The sequence below is a fragment of the Archocentrus centrarchus genome, chromosome 14, assembly GCF_007364275.1.
Source record: "Archocentrus centrarchus isolate MPI-CPG fArcCen1 chromosome 14, fArcCen1, whole genome shotgun sequence".
Lineage (NCBI taxonomy): Eukaryota > Metazoa > Chordata > Actinopteri > Cichliformes > Cichlidae > Archocentrus > Archocentrus centrarchus.
This window is the reverse complement of record NC_044359.1, coordinates 30,958,259-30,975,243: the sequence shown is the minus strand read 5'-3', so window position 1 is coordinate 30,975,243 and position 16,985 is coordinate 30,958,259. Positions and strand designations below refer to the sequence as shown.

Sequence of the window (16,985 nt, the reverse complement as noted above, 5' to 3'; positions counted from 1 at the left end):
GGTATCCCATGCAGTTAAATAGCAGCTTGTGTGCAGGAGTTTGGTTTAATTTTACACTTCCAACATTTTTGTTTACTGATATTGCTAATCAATAAACAAATGGTCTTACATTCTTACCCGTACTAATATTGCTATCAAAGCTTCTGTGGAAGCCGAGTTAGCCTAACACCCATAATATTTTAGTAGGTTCTCAAAATTTCGTGACTATTCTGCACTTATATGAATCACGGCGTGAAAGAGTTTGGATCTCTATAAAACCGGAATGTCTCACCCACGGTTGGTACCCTAAACGCGGCACGAGAACACGTGGTGGAGCCTTCTGGAACGCGACTCCCCTTTCGAGAGCGTCCGAGCCCGAGTAGCGTGGACTCCCTACCGGCGAGACTTTTTACTTTTACTTCGCTGGTTGTGCTGAGGCGCTATGGCTGCCGTAAAAGCGCTAAACCCCAAGGCAGAGGTGGCTAGAGCCCAAGCTGCCCTGGCTGTTAACATTAGTGCCGCCCGAGGGCTGCAGGATGTGCTCAGAAGCAACCTGGGACCGAAGGGGACCATGAAAATGTGAGTGCCGAGCCCTTTGTGCAGCACGCGTGCTATGCTAACTTGCTTAGCTGCAATTCACCGGCTTAACATTGGTGCCGTGAGCGGGTGTGTCGCCACCGGACTCTTGTGTATCTGAAAACTGGAAACCATCCACTGTTTACTACAGAGTATCTATCCAAAACACACTTAAATTCAGTAGAGGCCTGCCTTTGCTAAACGATTAGCGGGTTTTCCCGGCACGCGTTGCCCTGCCCAGTCATCATTACGATCTGCTCTGACAGCCATGAAGCTAACGTTAGCATGCTAGCATCCGCCGGTTAGCAGTAATAAGTACATAAGTAGTAATAAAAACAACCTTTCCACAAGTTTAGCTTTAACACTAACTAGATATGCTGATGAGCGACTGAATGACTTGACTGCTAGCGTTTTGCTCAGACATTTGTAGATAATTTGAGGAACTGGCTAAATAAAAGCTAACGGTCATATTCTCAGTTCTTGAGCAGGCAAAGCATGGTGGAACGAAAGGCTGTATTATCGTTATAAAAGCCTGTAGGAGTTAACTAACATTAATCCCCTCTGCCTCTGTGGACCTGCAGGCTGGTGTCTGGTGCAGGAGACATAAAGCTGACCAAAGATGGCAACGTCCTGCTACACGAGATGGTAAGGGATGTGATGAGCTGTAAAATGAGGATCTTTTGTCAGTGATCGGTCATATCATTATTCTGTCATATCACTCTCATCGAGCGTGACCACACCCTGAGTGACTGTGGGGATCACTTAAGCCTTTGTTCTCATAATAAAGCAAACAATAAGTTATGACTGAGGCTTTAAAATATTGGATAGGTGTGCTTCAGATTTTGACTTAATTTGAAAGTTCATGAGTTTTAATCTGAGGCATTTGTATCACCAAAGAGGACTATGTGTAAAAATCAGTGTATAGAGTCAATCGTCCCTTTCTGCTAAAATGCTTCATAGCGGACTGTAGTGGTTCATACATTGGCTTTACAAGCTCCCTGGTTTGATTCTTAAAGTTGATTTAGATTTCTGCGTTTAATCTACACCGTAGGTACGTTGTAACCACGAACTTCTCTGAAGCTCTACAACGTACCCTACACTGTAATCTGATGTGCAAGCTGGAGGAGTCCTTCCTCAAACCACCTGATCACCAAGCTCCAATGTGAAGAAGAGAACTTTGTAGCTGCTCCATCCACTGCTGTTTGTTGAATACTTGAATACTAAAATAATCTATAGCTACAGGCCTAATGTGGAAATAAGGGAGCAGCTGAAAGCACCTTTTTTTTTTTTTTTTTTTTTTTTTTCTTTTGGTCCAGTGCAGACTAGTACATTGTAATGTAATTGAAGATGCATGTTAATGCATCTTTTTTCCATAACTGAGGTCTAGAGGTCTTGTTTTTGTGCTGCTGTGTATTAATTTTTTTCCCCTAACCTGTTTCCCTTTCAGCAAATTCAGCACCCTACAGCATCACTGATAGCTAAGGTTGCCACTGCACAGGATGACATCACAGGAGATGGTACCACCTCCAACGTCCTCATTATTGGTGAACTGCTGAAGCAGGCTGCCCTTTACATTTCAGAGGTAAAAGACACCTCATAGTGTTTGCTTGTATTTGGCATGTGAATCTCCTCGAGTGAATAAAAATTTGGAACCAGAAACTTTTTAATCCACAACTCCTTTAATGTTGCAGGGTCTTCATCCACGAATCATTGCAGAGGGCTTTGAGGCAGCGAAAGAGAAGGCCTTGGCTGTTCTTGAGGAAGTGAAGGTGACTCGGGAAATGGATAGAGAGACACTCATTAATGTCGCACGCACGTCCCTCAGGACCAAGGTCCACGCAGAGCTGGCAGACCTGCTCACTGAGGTGAGATTGAGCTCAGTATTAATCTGCAGCACAAAGCAGTGATAGTTTCTTAGATGTTACCTTCAGCTAGTTTCTTTATTACTTTGACATAAGTCAAGGTAATAAAGTCATAAGACCTCCAGTGACATAAGCTACCACAGGCCTGAGGTCTGTGTGTAGCTGTAGCTCTTGAGCCTTCACAGCAGTGTGTATGTAGCTGTGGAGTATTGTGAGTACAGTCTTCTAATCTTACCTGTTGCTTTTTTGGGTCTGATTGTGGTCATGTTGTGTGTCTGCAGGCTGTAGTAGATGCAGTGCTCGCCATCACTAAACCCAATGAGCCCATCGACCTGTACATGGTGGAAATCATGGAGATGAAGCACAAGACCGACAGCGACACACAGTAAGTGCAAATACGGAGGTGTGGGTTGCGGTGAGAAAGCAAGTCAGCCCCTTAGTGTGAAGTCTAAATGCTGCTTTATTTCTCAGGCTGATCAGAGGTATGGTGTTGGACCACGGTGCCCGACACCCAGACATGAAGAAGAGGGTGGAAGATGCTTACGTACTGACATGTAACGTCTCTTTGGAGTACGAAAAGACCGAGGTCAACTCTGGCTTCTTCTACAAAAGCGCTGAGGAGAGGGAGAAGCTCGTGGCTGCAGAAAGGAAGTTCATTGAGGATCGTGTGCAGAAGATTATCGCCTTGAAAAACAAAGTCTGTCCCAGTGGGGAAAAGGGATTTGTTGTCATTAACCAGAAGGTATGCCAGAAGAGGACTAATGCTAACTTAGTCTATAAAGTAGCTGATTTACATGGCTGAAGTTACAAAAAAATGTTGTGTTTAAAAACAGCAGAACTCATTTAAGTAAGGCTTGTGCTACTTAAAGACAGATTAGTAATTTGACTTTGTGTCTGTATTAACACTAAGCCTTTTGTGTGACAATCAAGGCCCAGCCCACCGGTTACGTGCACAGAGAACACCCAAGGATGCTATCGTAGCTCCCCCTGGTTTCTTGTATCTGTGCTACAGTAACTCTGATCTGTACCTCTGCATTAGGGGAGTCTCTTCCTCCCCTACATGTATTCAGCGGATCAGGATAATCTTTATATTGTTTGAATTTACGCAAGTAACATAAATGGAAGTCTCAAGCATGTCTTTTTCTTTTGTGTAGGGTATCGACCCATTCTCCCTGGATGCCCTCGCTAAAGAGGGCATTGTTGCCTTGCGAAGGGCAAAGAGGAGGAACATGGAGAGGTAAGAAAGAAGTGTATTTTTTTTCTATATTTGAGAGCCTGTGCAAAATTGAACATATTACTATTTTGTTTTTTTGTTTTTGTTTGATTTAACATGCTTGAATCAGCTTATGCTTTATACTGTGAAATTAGCAGACAGACATTGATGTTCACAGCTGCTCAGCTGCATCGTTTGTTTTTGGTCGTTCACACTTACAGAAACTGAATTCCACTCACAGTGTGTCGTTCCTTTGACAGGCTCACCCTCGCTTGTGGAGGCATTGCCATGAATTCAGTTGATGACCTCACACCTGAGTGCTTGGGACATGCTGGGCTGGTTTATGAACACACGCTGGTGAGTCTGTTTATTTATTTTGGGGTGGGTTTTGTATTTCTTTTTTTTTTTTTTTAAATCCAAATGGACACATTTAAGATGTTAATCACTTCAAACCGTGTTCACAGGGAGAGGAGAAGTACACATTCATTGAGAAGTGTGGGAACCCTCGCTCAGTTACCCTGCTGGTGAAGGGACCCAACAAACACACCCTCACACAGATCAAAGATGCCGTAAGAGACGGTCTGCGGGCAGTAAAGAACGCTATTGAAGATGGTAAGATTTCCTCTACACTGAATCATTTGACTTTGTAAAATACTTTTATTAAAGATTTTTTTGGCATGAGCTTAAAAATTTGATTTTAGTGTGGCATTGTTTCATTATTTTCAGCCAGTGTTCCTAACTTGAATCAGTCATAGAAGTAACGTAGTCCGCTTTCTTACTTTTTAGGAATTCCTTAAGTAATATTTAATTCCCGAAGCTACGCTCTGAAGTCCTTTTAGACTTTATCCAAATATTGTGTGGACAGACTGTAGGTCAGAGCCCCCATTTTCTCTTTTTGTTGATAACAGACTGGGTTATAAAACTGGAGTCGAGGTTAGTTTATTTGTAGTTCAGTGAAAACACAGCCGGTAATGTTTGCACAGCGAACACCCAGGGATGCTAGTGTGGCTCTCTCTGGTCTCCCATGTCTGTGCTACAGTGACTCTGATCTTTTCCTCTGCATTAGAAGAGTTTGGTCTCTCCTACATGTATTCAGCTGATCAGAACAAACTCCAGTAATTATTTTAAATATTATTGCTGTTCCCTCGCTGAGGTGGGACACTAATGCATGCTTTGCTTTTCTAAATATTTTTCTGTTTGCGTCTCTTCAGGTAGTGTAGTCTCCGGTGCAGGTGCGTTTGAAGTTGCTGTGGCAGACGCTCTGGTAAAACACAAGCCCAACGTGAAAGGCCGAGCCCAGCTGGGAGTCCAGGCATTTGCAGATGCTCTCCTAGTCCTCCCCAAGGTGAAGAATGTTTACTTACTTTAATGTTTTATTGTTTAATAGAAACCTCTTGTTTCTTTCTTGTTCTACTATTGTTTGTCATCCTCTTACCGTCCTGTATCAAAGTGTGTTTCTGACATATCTCTCTACAGGTTCTGGCCCAGAACTCTGGCTATGACCCACAGGAGACCCTGCTGAAGCTGCAGACAGAGTACAAAGAGTCTGGTCAGCTAGTCGGAGTAGATCTCAGCACAGGTGAGAACCACAGCAGCGATCAGAAATCTGAAGACATTTTAATCCATGAATCCTGAAGTGATTCAATTTTAAAGTTATTTGGTAAAATGTATGACCTTGTTACTTTACTTTAAACCTGTTCCTTTGTAGGGGAACCAATGGTGGCAGGAGAAGCAGGTGTTTGGGATAATTACAGTGTCAAGAAACAGCTTCTCCACTCATGGTGAGATGATGCGTTTTATACAAAGAATATTTGAAATTACCCTGATGGATTGTCCTCGTCAGTCTCTAATATGGGTGTCTTGTCTGTTCACAGCACGGTGATCGCAAGTAACATCTTGTTGGTGGATGAGATCATGCGAGCTGGAATGTCTTCTCTCAAAGGTTAAAGGTCACTGGAAGAAGCTGCAGCTGTTATACTCACAGGGATAGTTGTTTACCTGAAGGTTCAGTCAACGTGTTCCTGCTCTAGGCACTCTGAAGCACCCCCGGTCTGATGGACAGCCCGCTGTAGACATCCCCGGCATCCATCGCAGCGTCTGTCAGAAATCGTCATGCTAGTCATGTTTTTGTTTTTATTTTTCATGGATTTGTCAGCGCCTCCCTCTAAAATGATTGGTTTATTTATGAGATTTTGTTATAAGCACTGACCTCTGCTTCTCAGTTCTGTTTCTACCCATTAAAGGTTTTCCTGGCTCCTTAAAGATTTTGTTGTTTTTCATTGAAGAGTAAATGAGCTAAATAAAAGGGAAAAATTGGTGCCTTTTCTGCACCGACTCAATGAATGTTGTGAAACCTCATCAGGACAAATGTGAACTGCAATGCACAACCAGTGCAAGAAATGGAACTGCTTCTTTCAGCAGCTCACTTCAGTGGTTGTCACAATAGGTCATTCTTGTCACAATAACCCTCTGCATTTCTTCCTGTCATCCTTCCTTTTTCTTCCACTTAATCCTTTTCAGGGTTGTGGAGGCTGGAACATATCCCAGGTGTTATAGTACAAGAGGCAGGGTACACCCTGGACAGATGATAATACAAAGCCACTGGGTCGATTTCTGCCTCATTGACAAAGGAGCACATGCGTATAATGGCAACACGTCCACACCAAGGACTAGGGGTGCAGCTATCGATTATTTTAGTAATCAATATTCTATTGATTATTCCATTAAGAAATACTTTTGTCTTATAAATTGGCAATAAAGAATATAAAAGAAAAATGCAGGTCTATTCAAATGTTCTGCTCATTCTTTCCATTTCAGAAATTGCAGTGTTTTTAATAGTTTAACTGCCTAAAAATCTTTGTATCTACAGGGGTTGGGCAATGAAACTGAAACACCTGGTTTTAGACCACAATAATTTATTAGTATGGTGTAGGGCCTCCTTTTGCGGCCAATACAGCGTCAATTTGTCTTGGGAATGACATATACAAGTCCTGCACGGTGGTCAGAGGGATTTTAAGCCATTCTTCTTGCAGGATAGTTTCCAGGTCACGACGTGATGCTGGTGGAGGAAAACGTTTCCTGACTCGCTCCTCCAAAACACCCCAAAGTGGCTCAATAATATTTAGATCTGGTGACTGTGCAGGCCATGGGAGATGTTCAACTTCACTTTCATGTTCATCAAACCAATCTTTCACCAGTCTTGCTGTGTGTATGGGTGCATTGTCATCCTGATACATGGCACCGCCTTCAGGATACAATGTTTGAACCATTGGATGCACATGGTCCTCCAGAATGGTTCGGTAGTCCTTGGCAGTGACGCGCCCATCTAGCACAAGTACTGGGCCAAGGGAATGCCATGATATGGCAGCCCAAACCATCACTGATCCACCCCCATGCTTCACTCTGGGCATGCAGCAGTCTGGGTGGTACGCTTCTTTGGGGCTTCTCCACACCGTAACTCTCCCGGATGTGGGGAAAACAGTAAAGGTGGACTCATCAGAGAACAATACATGTTTCACATTGTCCACAGCCCAAGATTTGCGCTGCTTGCACCATTAAAAGTGACGTTTGGCATTGGCACGAGTGACCAAAGGTTTGGCTATAGCAGCCCGGCTGTGTATATTGACCCTGTGGAGCTCCCGACGGACAGTTTTGGTGAAACAGGAGAGTGAGGTGCACATTTAATTCTGCCGTGATTTGGGCAGCCGTGGTTTTATGTTTTTTGCATATAATCCGGGTTAGCACCCGAACATCCCTTTCAGACAGCTTCCTCTTGCGTCCACAGTTAATCCTGTTGGATGTGGTTCGTCATTCTTGGTGGTATGCTGACATTACCCTGGATACCGTGGCTCTTGATACATCTCAAAGACTTGCTGTCTTGGTCACAGATGCACCAGCAAGATGTGCACCAACAATTTGTCCTCTTTTGAACTCTGGTATGTCACACATAATGTTGTGTGCATTGCAATATTTGAGCAAAACTGTGCTCTTACCCTGCTAATTGACCTTCACACTCTGCTCTTACTGGTGCAATGAGCAATTAATGAAGATTGGCCACCAGGCTGGTCCGATTTAGCCATGAAACCTCCCACACTAAAATGACAGGTGTTTCAGTTTCATTGTTCAACCCCTGTATGTGCCATATTAAAATATTTTTAAAGAAAACATTTTCTAAAATGTAAAAATAAATCAGTACAAGTCAAATAAGGTTTACATACAACCTGAACTAAGGTATATAATAAAGTGGCCTTGACTCCGTCCTCTCAGAAGGTTTCTTACAGCTCTGACAGTCTCGTATCTCCTCGATGAGGTCGATTTGGTGTTTGTGCGCGTGTCTGCCTGTTTAAGTGTGCTGGTGAATAAATGTGTGGTTTTAAGTTTTTAAAGGAGGGTGTGGTGGCTGAAATGAAGAAAAGCGAGCATATCGGCATTCTCAGACCTGATGATGTCAATGTTATGGTGTGATATTTTTACTGGCCTGGGGAGAAAAATCTTTATATTTTAAATATTAATAAAATGTAATTACTATGATGTTTTATATATATTTTATATTAATTTAAACCTGCAAAATAATGTTACTGAAGCCTTGAAATAAATATGGTTTCCTACACCCCATGTCCCCCTTTAGACTCGCCCCTGCTTGCTGCAGCTATCACTGCCACATAAAGCAGGACGGCTGCTGTGAGCCTTCAGCGAGCTGCCGGATTGAAGCCTCTGAAGTTAACAACTCATCTGCATATTTTATTTTAACTTCTGTAGTTTTGCTGTCGATTTCTCTGTGTAAAACAAACGGCGGTGGATGGAGCAGCTACAAAGTTCTCTGCTTCAAGTGGAGCTTGTTGATCAGGTGGTTTGATGAAGGACCTGAAGCGTTTTCCCAGTAAAGGTTTTAATGATGATTACAGGAACAAGCAGTGCTGTTTTGGACACTAGAAAAATGTTTTCTTTCACTCCACCTGAGCTCACATATCTGATTTACATAATTTTATAATCACTGTCATCAGTCTTTCCATCATCCATTTGTCTCTCAGCTGTCTCATCTCTGACTTCCTATGTCAGATATCTTTTGAAATATGAATAAAATAAACTTTGTGTATAAAATAGACAGTTCTACGACCTGTTGAACAACAGTTATTTACTGTAAAACTGTATTTGTAAACATTAACTGCTCAGCTCAACACTTAATCACTTATGCTTTCTGACAAGCCTTTGAGCAGGTGATGTGTTCTCACTTACACACACACACACACACACACACACACACACACACACACACACACACACACACACACACACACACACACACAATGCATCCCAATGAAAGGTGATATACTGTATGTATCCCAAAGGCTGGTGGCTCAGTGTGCACACAGAGGACAGACCTGTTGTTTTGTCATTGTGGAGCTGAATCAGGTAGTCGGGCAGTGCTGAGTGCACCAGCAGTGTTTACGTCTTACTTGTTATATTTTGCTTTAAAAAACTTGTCCTATTGAATGTATTTCTTACTATTATGATGATTATTATCAGAACTACAAATATATTATAGAATTGTCCATATCCATATTTAGTTAGCCAACCAGCAGCATTGTGTGAAATATAAAGAAACTTTCACTCGTTATTAATGCAGAGAAAGAGAGCGGGAGCACCGGAAATGTCGCGTGAATAAAAAAAAAACCGGACGGAACTATTTTGAGTTGCAACGCTGAAATGTGTCCGACAGAAACGACTAAAACAAAAGAAAACATGAACGTGAACTTTGAGAACTTCTGCTTTGACGTTGGTTACAAATATTAACTTGTATAATTATTTACACGCGATTTCACACCAGTTTCAGCAAAGAATGGTATCCTGGATATTTGTTGTGTTTTTACTTAAAGGAGCGGGTAAGAGGACTCTTTTCTTTTTTGAATTTACCAAATAAACAAATTAATTAATTAACGCAGAATGAAACCACGTTTGTTCCCCGCAGCCGCGGAGGAAATGGTGAACATCCCAGGAGGAAAAATGTTAATGGGAACCAGCGCAGGCGATGGGAGAGACGGAGAGTCTCCCACCAAGGAGGTCGAGGTGCAGCCTTTTAAAATAGACAGATACCCCGTCACAAATGCCGATTTCAGGTAATCAAGATCGACACAAAGGTGAATTTAGTTCAAACTAGTGCAGTGAAGTGATTTATTTGTTTGTTTATTTGCCACAGAGACTTTGTGAGAGCCAAGAAGTACAAAACTGAAGCCGAGACGTTTGGCTGGAGTTTTGTGTTTCAGGACTTTGTGTCAGAAGAGCAGAAGAGCAAAGTTACCCAAAGGATTGAGGTACCAGGTTTTTGATCTTTGATTATCAAGGCAATAAATCCAATTATCAGGTAGATTGATAGCCTGCATTTAACTGGCCCTTAATTCACTTTTTTAAGCATACACAATTTCTTCTTTGCAGCCTCTCAGGTCTGAAGATTTGCTGCTGTTACATGTCTTACATATTATTAAGCGTCTTAAAATAATTAATGAAAGCATTTGTAGGCATCACAGTATGTGTAGAGATTCAACATGATAAAAAATGTGAAAGTCTGCTACACATACTGTGCTGCTGCAGAGCATCTCACTGTTGTAAATAACTTCTGACTCATTTCTTCATCTTTTCCATCCAGTCTGCTCCTTGGTGGCTGCCTATAGAGCGAGTATTTTGGAGACAGGTGAGATTTACACTGTGAGTTTTGCGTATTCCTATCATTTCTCTCCACCGATTGTGTATATTCACTGACCCTATTGCGATGTTTGGTTTGAGCATCTACATGTCTGCGTGCCTAAATACACTGAGCTCCTGCCATGTGATTACCTGCTTAGATAGTGTATATCTCTGGGCATGCCTGCTTTTTTTCACACTCACTTTGACCCTTCATTCTTCAGCCTTCAGGGCCTGGTTCAGGCATTCGAGATCGTCTGGACTTTCCGGTGGTTCAGGTGAGCTGGAATGATGCTCAGGCCTTCTGCAGCTGGAAAGGCAAGAGACTACCTACTGAGGAGGAGTGGGAGTGGGCTGCACGTGGGGGGCTGCAAGGTACAACACGTACTGCTGTTATGATAGAGTTTTTGACATTCTGTTCCAATTGACAACATTTAAGAGAGTCACTCTAATGCTTTATGTCACAGTGACATGTCTGCTCAGCAGCTCTTTTATTATTTTCTCAACAGAGGAGCCCCAAACTGTTTTTTTTTTAGGTTGTTTCAGATATAGTTAAGTCTTCATGAAAAATGGGGAAACTAGTTTAAATTATCAGCTTGCTCACAAAATTGGAATATAATTTTATTGTTCATCTTATTTCTTGTTGTGTTGCAGGTCGGACCTACCCATGGGGAAACAAGTTCCAGGCCAACAGAACCAACCTGTGGCAGGTCAGCATACCATAGTAATGAATAGGACAGCAGCATTAGCATTGCCCTCATGGGAAGCTCTGATTAGGTTTGCGCTGATATGTTTCTGTAACCACTGACATGATGTTTTGTTTTTTTTTATAAATGTCTGCGTTACACCAGTTTCTGAGTCTAAATGCATAAAAGTATTTAAGCATAGTAGTGATTAAGCTCTGTTCCCTCATCATTTAATGTGCCACCCTCTGTAGGGTGCAAAAATCTCTGCAACAATTCGCTCGGCAACAGTGGGAAGAAAATTCATGACTAGAGCCTGACAGATATATTGGCAGGGCCGATAATTTTGGCCGATTTTAGTACCGTCCCAGTCCATTGATATCAACATTTACAACTGCTGATAAATGAGAATTAAAAAAGTAAAGAAGACGGCCAAACACCCTTTAACTGTGTTGACATTGCATAGTTTGTCCAACAGAGGGCACTCTGCAACGTCCATGCGGTGGTCCGCAGCGCTCGTTTAGAATGTGGATGAGCCTAAATGAACGATGCTGTGATAGTAAAATATGATTATTTTTAAACTGCATTGTTATACCTATTGTCTTAGTAAGGACACATAAATAACTACACAGGGCAAATGTTATGTTTATGTTTTGTGTGCCTGTATTATCTCACAGCAGCCATTTAAACATGAAATAGTAAACACTGTGTAATTGACATAATATTATCATGTATCAACATAATGTTGGTTGATTCAGTGAAATAAAAACATATTGTATATCAGTTTAGACAGAAAAAAACCCACTGTTTTCATGTAAAACAGCTTTTTAATAACCACCCATAGTTTTTTTTACCTGCTATTGTGACCTCACAAAAATCTTTTTTGACCTCACCAGTCATTTTATGATACTCTCCAATACATTTTACATCCTGTTGTACTGAAACACTTTAATGTGCCATTCTGTTTTTACTACATTTAGTAATACATTTTAAATCGGCTGTGTGCTTCTTTCCTAATTTGAGGCGTTTTTGCTTTATTTATTTTATTATTTGATATTTTTATGCATTTCAGATTATTTAGTAGGTATTTGTTTTTGTCATATTGGATTTTATTTTATTTAGCCTGTATACATTTTACTTATTGACAAATATTTGTTATTCTTTTTACTTAATAACAAAGAATTCTTCCCCCATTTGAATAAATAAAGTATATCTTATGATGAAGTGCAGATGAAGGTCAGCTTCACTGTGATGATGCAAATTTCTGCAAAGGTGCTTTTTTTGGCTGTTTTCATGAGCAAAAATGTGACTGTAGTGCTTACTGATAAATTCCTTTACAGTATTCATTGGCTATATTATGTGTATGGACAGACATGTGTTTAAACTGAAATTAAATGTGGTAATTGTCGTTTTTTGTATAATTTAGGGATTGTTTCCAGATGGAGACAGTGCAGAGGATGGATACCATGGCATCTCTCCTGTTACAGCTTATCCTCCCCAGAACAGTTATGGTAATTTTGCCTTATTTAAAATACACACACGTGCACACACACACACACACACATTAATGAGATTATAAAAGTGCTGCCCAGTCACTAAGATGTTTTATGTGTAATAATAATAGTTCATTAAGAGTTGACAGTTGAGTTTTGAGCTTTGGTTCACTTTGAACCTGATCTTTGATTCATCTCCACACATCTCCATGAGGTAGACGAAATACAAACCATAATGCCAATTTCTTTCCTGCAGGACTGTATGACATGATGGGAAATATATGGGAGTGGACATCCACACCCTTTCCAGCAGCAAGGCCGATGTATGTGCTGCGCGGTGCCTCCTGGATTGACACACAGGACGGTTCAGCCAATCACAAGGCTCGAATCACAACCAGGTCAGTCACTGAGGGGAAAAAAGATGTGGTTGTTCAGAGCCCGAGCTGCTGGTTTACTCTTTAATAATGCTTATGATTGTGCATCCTGCAGGATGGGCAACACTCCTGATTCTGCTTCTGACAACCTCGGATTCAGATGTGCTGCCAGTGATGGACAAAAACACAGGAAGAAAAAAGAAAAGGCGGAACTATAGCAACAAACGGGCGGCCACAAATATGACTCAAAAGGACAGCAGCGTGGATTTGAACCAGCAGCGAACAGTCACGAATAATCAATCTGATTACTTCACGTTTACAACAAGATGGATGCAAAATAAGACTAAATAAAAGTGAATGACTAAGAGGAAGAAATGTAGTGAATATTAAAGGTGAAACAAACTGTATTTCTCCTGTGGAGAATTTGATAAAGAACAAACCTACGATAGTAATCTTTAATAAATAAATACTTTTAAAAATACACTTAAAAAGTTAGTTACTATTTTTTTTCCATGAAATTTCTATTTTTTCTGTAAGAATGATCTCATGCCTATACACGACCCTACATAATTACATCGTAGATTTGGTACTTCTTTCGGCTGCTCCCTTCATCGGTCACCGCAGCAGCTCATCTCACCGCGTCACTAACATCCTCCTCTGTCACACCAACCCACTGCATGTCCTGCTCCACTACATCCATGAAGCTTCTCTGTGGTCTTCCTCTTTTCCTCCTGCCTGGCAGCTTCATCTTCAGCGTCCTTTGTCCAGTACATCCTCTATCTCAGCCTTGCGTCTTAAGTTTGTCTCCAAATTGCTCAAACTGAGCTTGTCCCTCTGATAAACTTCCTAAGAAATCCAGAACTGAATTTACCCTTATCTATTCTTAAAGGCCTCATTGTAGCATCTCAATAGCAGAGTGTGCACTTCTTTTTTTCCTCACTCCCCAACTGGTCACAGCAGATGTCTGCCCCTTCCTGACCCTCATTCCTCTCGAGGTCTCTCCACTGTAGCCTAGTATTTGCTCAAAGGGGATCTCTAATATTGTAGGGTCTTTACCTTGTGATAAGAAAATCCATGAGATGACTGCTGTTGTGAACTGGTGCTGTATAAATTAGACTGAGATGAATGGGAAAGATTCACAGGCCTGACTAAAAGAGACTTGCTTAAATGTCATTGAATATATTCAGTGAATGGAACAAGTGGGACACTCTTTGACTGCCAGCATTGGTAGTCTTCCTTCCACATGGTGAAATGTGTCTTTTGTTGAGTGTTCGATGTGACTGGGTAGTAAATCGGTCCATTTGTTCAGTCTCAGCTTCTCTAATCCTGTTCTTGGCTTTCTGTTTACTTTCCCATAGCGAGGGTCTCACTGACGGGGCTCATTCTGCTAACCAGATCAGAAATGTTTAGCAAAGCTCCGCTTCTGTTAAATACAGTAACAGTATAAAGCCTGGGCCCCGGCTGTGTTCCAAAGAAGTGATAAAGTATCATAGCCCTGACCACAGAAGCAGTTTGAGAGCTGTTATGGAAACATCTATGAGATCTGGTCTGATGAGTAGTATAAAATACAGGAAGTGTTATCAAACAACTTGTGCAGAGGTTGTTTTAAGCAGCATTTCTTGAGGAGAAGAACAAGATTAGAGAAACATGTTGTCAGGACATATTGTTCCCTACGTCCCTACTAGATGACTTATACACTTTTTTTTTTATCTTTCTGGCAAAAAACACTTTCTGCTATCACCAAAAGGCTGAGAAGTCCTTGAGGGATTCAGTAGAGGAAACAAATGCTTGCTGTACAGTCAGGTCATCGTGGGCCTTAATAACTCCAAAATCCATAACAGAGTAAAATACACTGCTTAAAAAAAATTAAAGAAGCACTTTGAAAACACATCAGATCTCAATGGGAAAAAAATCATGCTGACTTGGTAATGTGTTAGGAACCAAAGGATTGCACATGATGAAAACTGAAAATGAAAATGATCAACCTACATAGGGCTCAATTCAAAGACACCTGAAAATCAAAGTGGAAAAGTTATGCAGCAGGCTATTTTGCTGAATTTTCATTGCAGCAACTCTTAAATGGTATTCAATAGTTTGTATGGCTCCCAGGTGCTTGTATGCATGCCTGAAAGCTGGGGCATGCTCCTAATGAGACCATGGATGGTGTCCTGGGGGCCCTCCTCCCAGATCTGGACCAGGGCATCACTGAGCTTTTGGACAGTCTGAGATGCACCTGGCGGCGTCGGATGGACTGAAACATTATGGCCCAGAGGTGTTCTATTGGATTTACAAAGTAAGCATGGAGGCCAATCTGTGGTATCAATTCCTTCATCCTCCAGGAACTACCTGCACACTCTCACTACATGAGGCCGGGTATTGTCATGCACCAGGAGGAACCCAGAACCCACTGCACCAGCATAGGGTCTGACAATAGGTCCAAGGAGTTCATCCCAATACCTAATGGCAGTCAGAGTGCTGTTGCCTAGCTTGTAGAGGTCTGTGCATCCCTGCATGGAAATGCCTCTCCTGAAAGTCACTGACCCAGCACCAAACCACTGCTGAACCACTTGGTGTTGAATCATCATAATGTTCTCCATGGTTTCTCCAGATGCTGTCATGTCTGACACCTGTGGTCAAGGTGAACCTGCAAATTCTGATATTCTACATCAGCGTCCGCAGGGCCCACTGGAAGATATTCAGCCCCTAAAGTCTGTTTCTGTTTGTTTGGAGGGAATTTTGTAGCTCTGGCAGTGCTCATTCTGTTCCTCCATGAACTAAGGAGCAATGGATTAAGAACCTTCTAAGGCCCTGTCCAGCTCTCCTAGAGTAACTGCCTGTCTCGCGGAAGCTCCTCCATGCTCTTGAGACTGTGCTGGGAGACATCCTGGAGGAGTTGGACTGCCTGTGCAACCTCTGTAGAGTTACATCTCAAACTCTACAGGCCTCAGTTAGCATGATAAATGTTAAAATTAATGACAGTATAATTAGAAAAAGTCCTTTGAACAGATGAGACCAAAAGTGGAGCTATTTGGTCATAATGCACCATGCCACATCTGGAGAAAACCAAACACAACACATCAGCACACAACTCATAACAGCCGTGAAGCACGGTGGTGGAGGGGTGATGATTTGGGCTGTTTTACAGCCACAGGAACCCGGGCATAAAATCATTGTGTCGACCATGAACTCCACTATATATTTTTTAGTTTAGTTTATTCAGTTCATCACGCCAGAACACTTTGAGAGCTGTGCATAAACAAATGCCACCAAACGTTAATAAACTGAAGCAACGTTATAAAAGAGTGGGCCAAAATTCCTCCGCATCATTAGAGATGGTGCAACAGGTTTTCAAGTCATAAGGTGTATTTAGTTTCTCACACGACTGAAGGGAGTCCAATGAAAACTTTCATTTTCACAGGACTGTATAGACATGAATGAATTATCAATTTATCATGTGCCTTTAAGCTAAAGTGAAAACATCCTGTCAAAACATTCATGTGCATCTGACAAAACCTCTGAGGCATAAAATAAGTAAGGTCCACATTTTCCCACAGGACATAAAAAGTAACAAGAAATACAAGCGAATATAAAATAAACTTAAATTACAGCACAACACAACAGCATAATTCATGTTTTTATACAATAAGCCTTTTTTGATACATGAAAGATGTATTATCTTCTCAATACAGTTTCAGTGCAGATATGTTTGTCTTATATTAACTTATAAGTTAGTAAAAGTTAGCAGTAGTCTACAAAGGACAAAGGTTCTTTAAGGAAGTTTATGAGTGATTATGGGATTATGTGTCTTTTTTTTCTATGACGTTTTTAAGATGAAATGTAAAAAGAAAAAAAAAAAGAGTGGGCCCACCTGTCTGAATATTTAATTCAGAGGTGGCCTACATCTTCTCAAAGGTGTCTGGCAGACAGCTACAGCTGAGAAGGAAAACACTCAAGCAAGAACCACTTCCTTCTGCTGTATCTCGGTGAACTGTCATGGAAACAGCTTGGTAAAATAAAAATATCTCATTTCTTTTTATTTCCTTCAGTCAGTTACTGATTCATCTGTGCTCTTGCATGTGGGAGGTTTGTCACTGAAACCTTTTTTTTATTTTTTACCTCAGTCATCA

General features: G+C 41.4%; 2 protein-coding genes and 1 non-coding gene across 3 annotated transcripts; all 3 read left to right on the top strand.

Annotated features, from left to right (window-relative positions):
- The first annotated feature begins 310 nt into the window (after window positions 1–310).
- Window positions 311–5,892, top strand: cct6a (chaperonin containing TCP1, subunit 6A (zeta 1)). The gene is made up of 13 exons (XM_030746651.1): window positions 311–558; window positions 1,137–1,200; window positions 2,003–2,137; window positions 2,247–2,420; window positions 2,699–2,802; window positions 2,889–3,159; window positions 3,572–3,654; window positions 3,891–3,987; window positions 4,095–4,242; window positions 4,842–4,975; window positions 5,107–5,209; window positions 5,339–5,411; window positions 5,505–5,892. Exons 1-13 carry the CDS (start codon window positions 422–424, stop codon window positions 5,575–5,577), a joined length of 1,596 nt encoding a protein of 531 aa, XP_030602511.1. The 5' UTR covers window positions 311–421; the 3' UTR covers window positions 5,578–5,892.
- Window positions 3,366–3,502, top strand: LOC115792718 (small nucleolar RNA SNORA22). Its single transcript, XR_004021069.1, has one exon. It is a non-coding gene; the product is annotated as a small nucleolar RNA SNORA22 (small nucleolar RNA).
- A 3,443-nt stretch (window positions 5,893–9,335) lies between the features above and the next one.
- On the top strand, window positions 9,336–13,296 carry sumf2 (sulfatase modifying factor 2). Its single transcript, XM_030746700.1, has 9 exons — window positions 9,336–9,512; window positions 9,599–9,746; window positions 9,827–9,941; window positions 10,274–10,318; window positions 10,533–10,683; window positions 10,963–11,018; window positions 12,418–12,502; window positions 12,741–12,882; window positions 12,974–13,296. The coding sequence occupies exons 1-9, from the start codon at window positions 9,470–9,472 to the stop codon at window positions 13,074–13,076; spliced, it is 888 nt and encodes a 295-aa protein (XP_030602560.1). The 5' UTR covers window positions 9,336–9,469; the 3' UTR covers window positions 13,077–13,296.
- The last annotated feature ends 3,689 nt before the right edge of the window (window positions 13,297–16,985 follow it).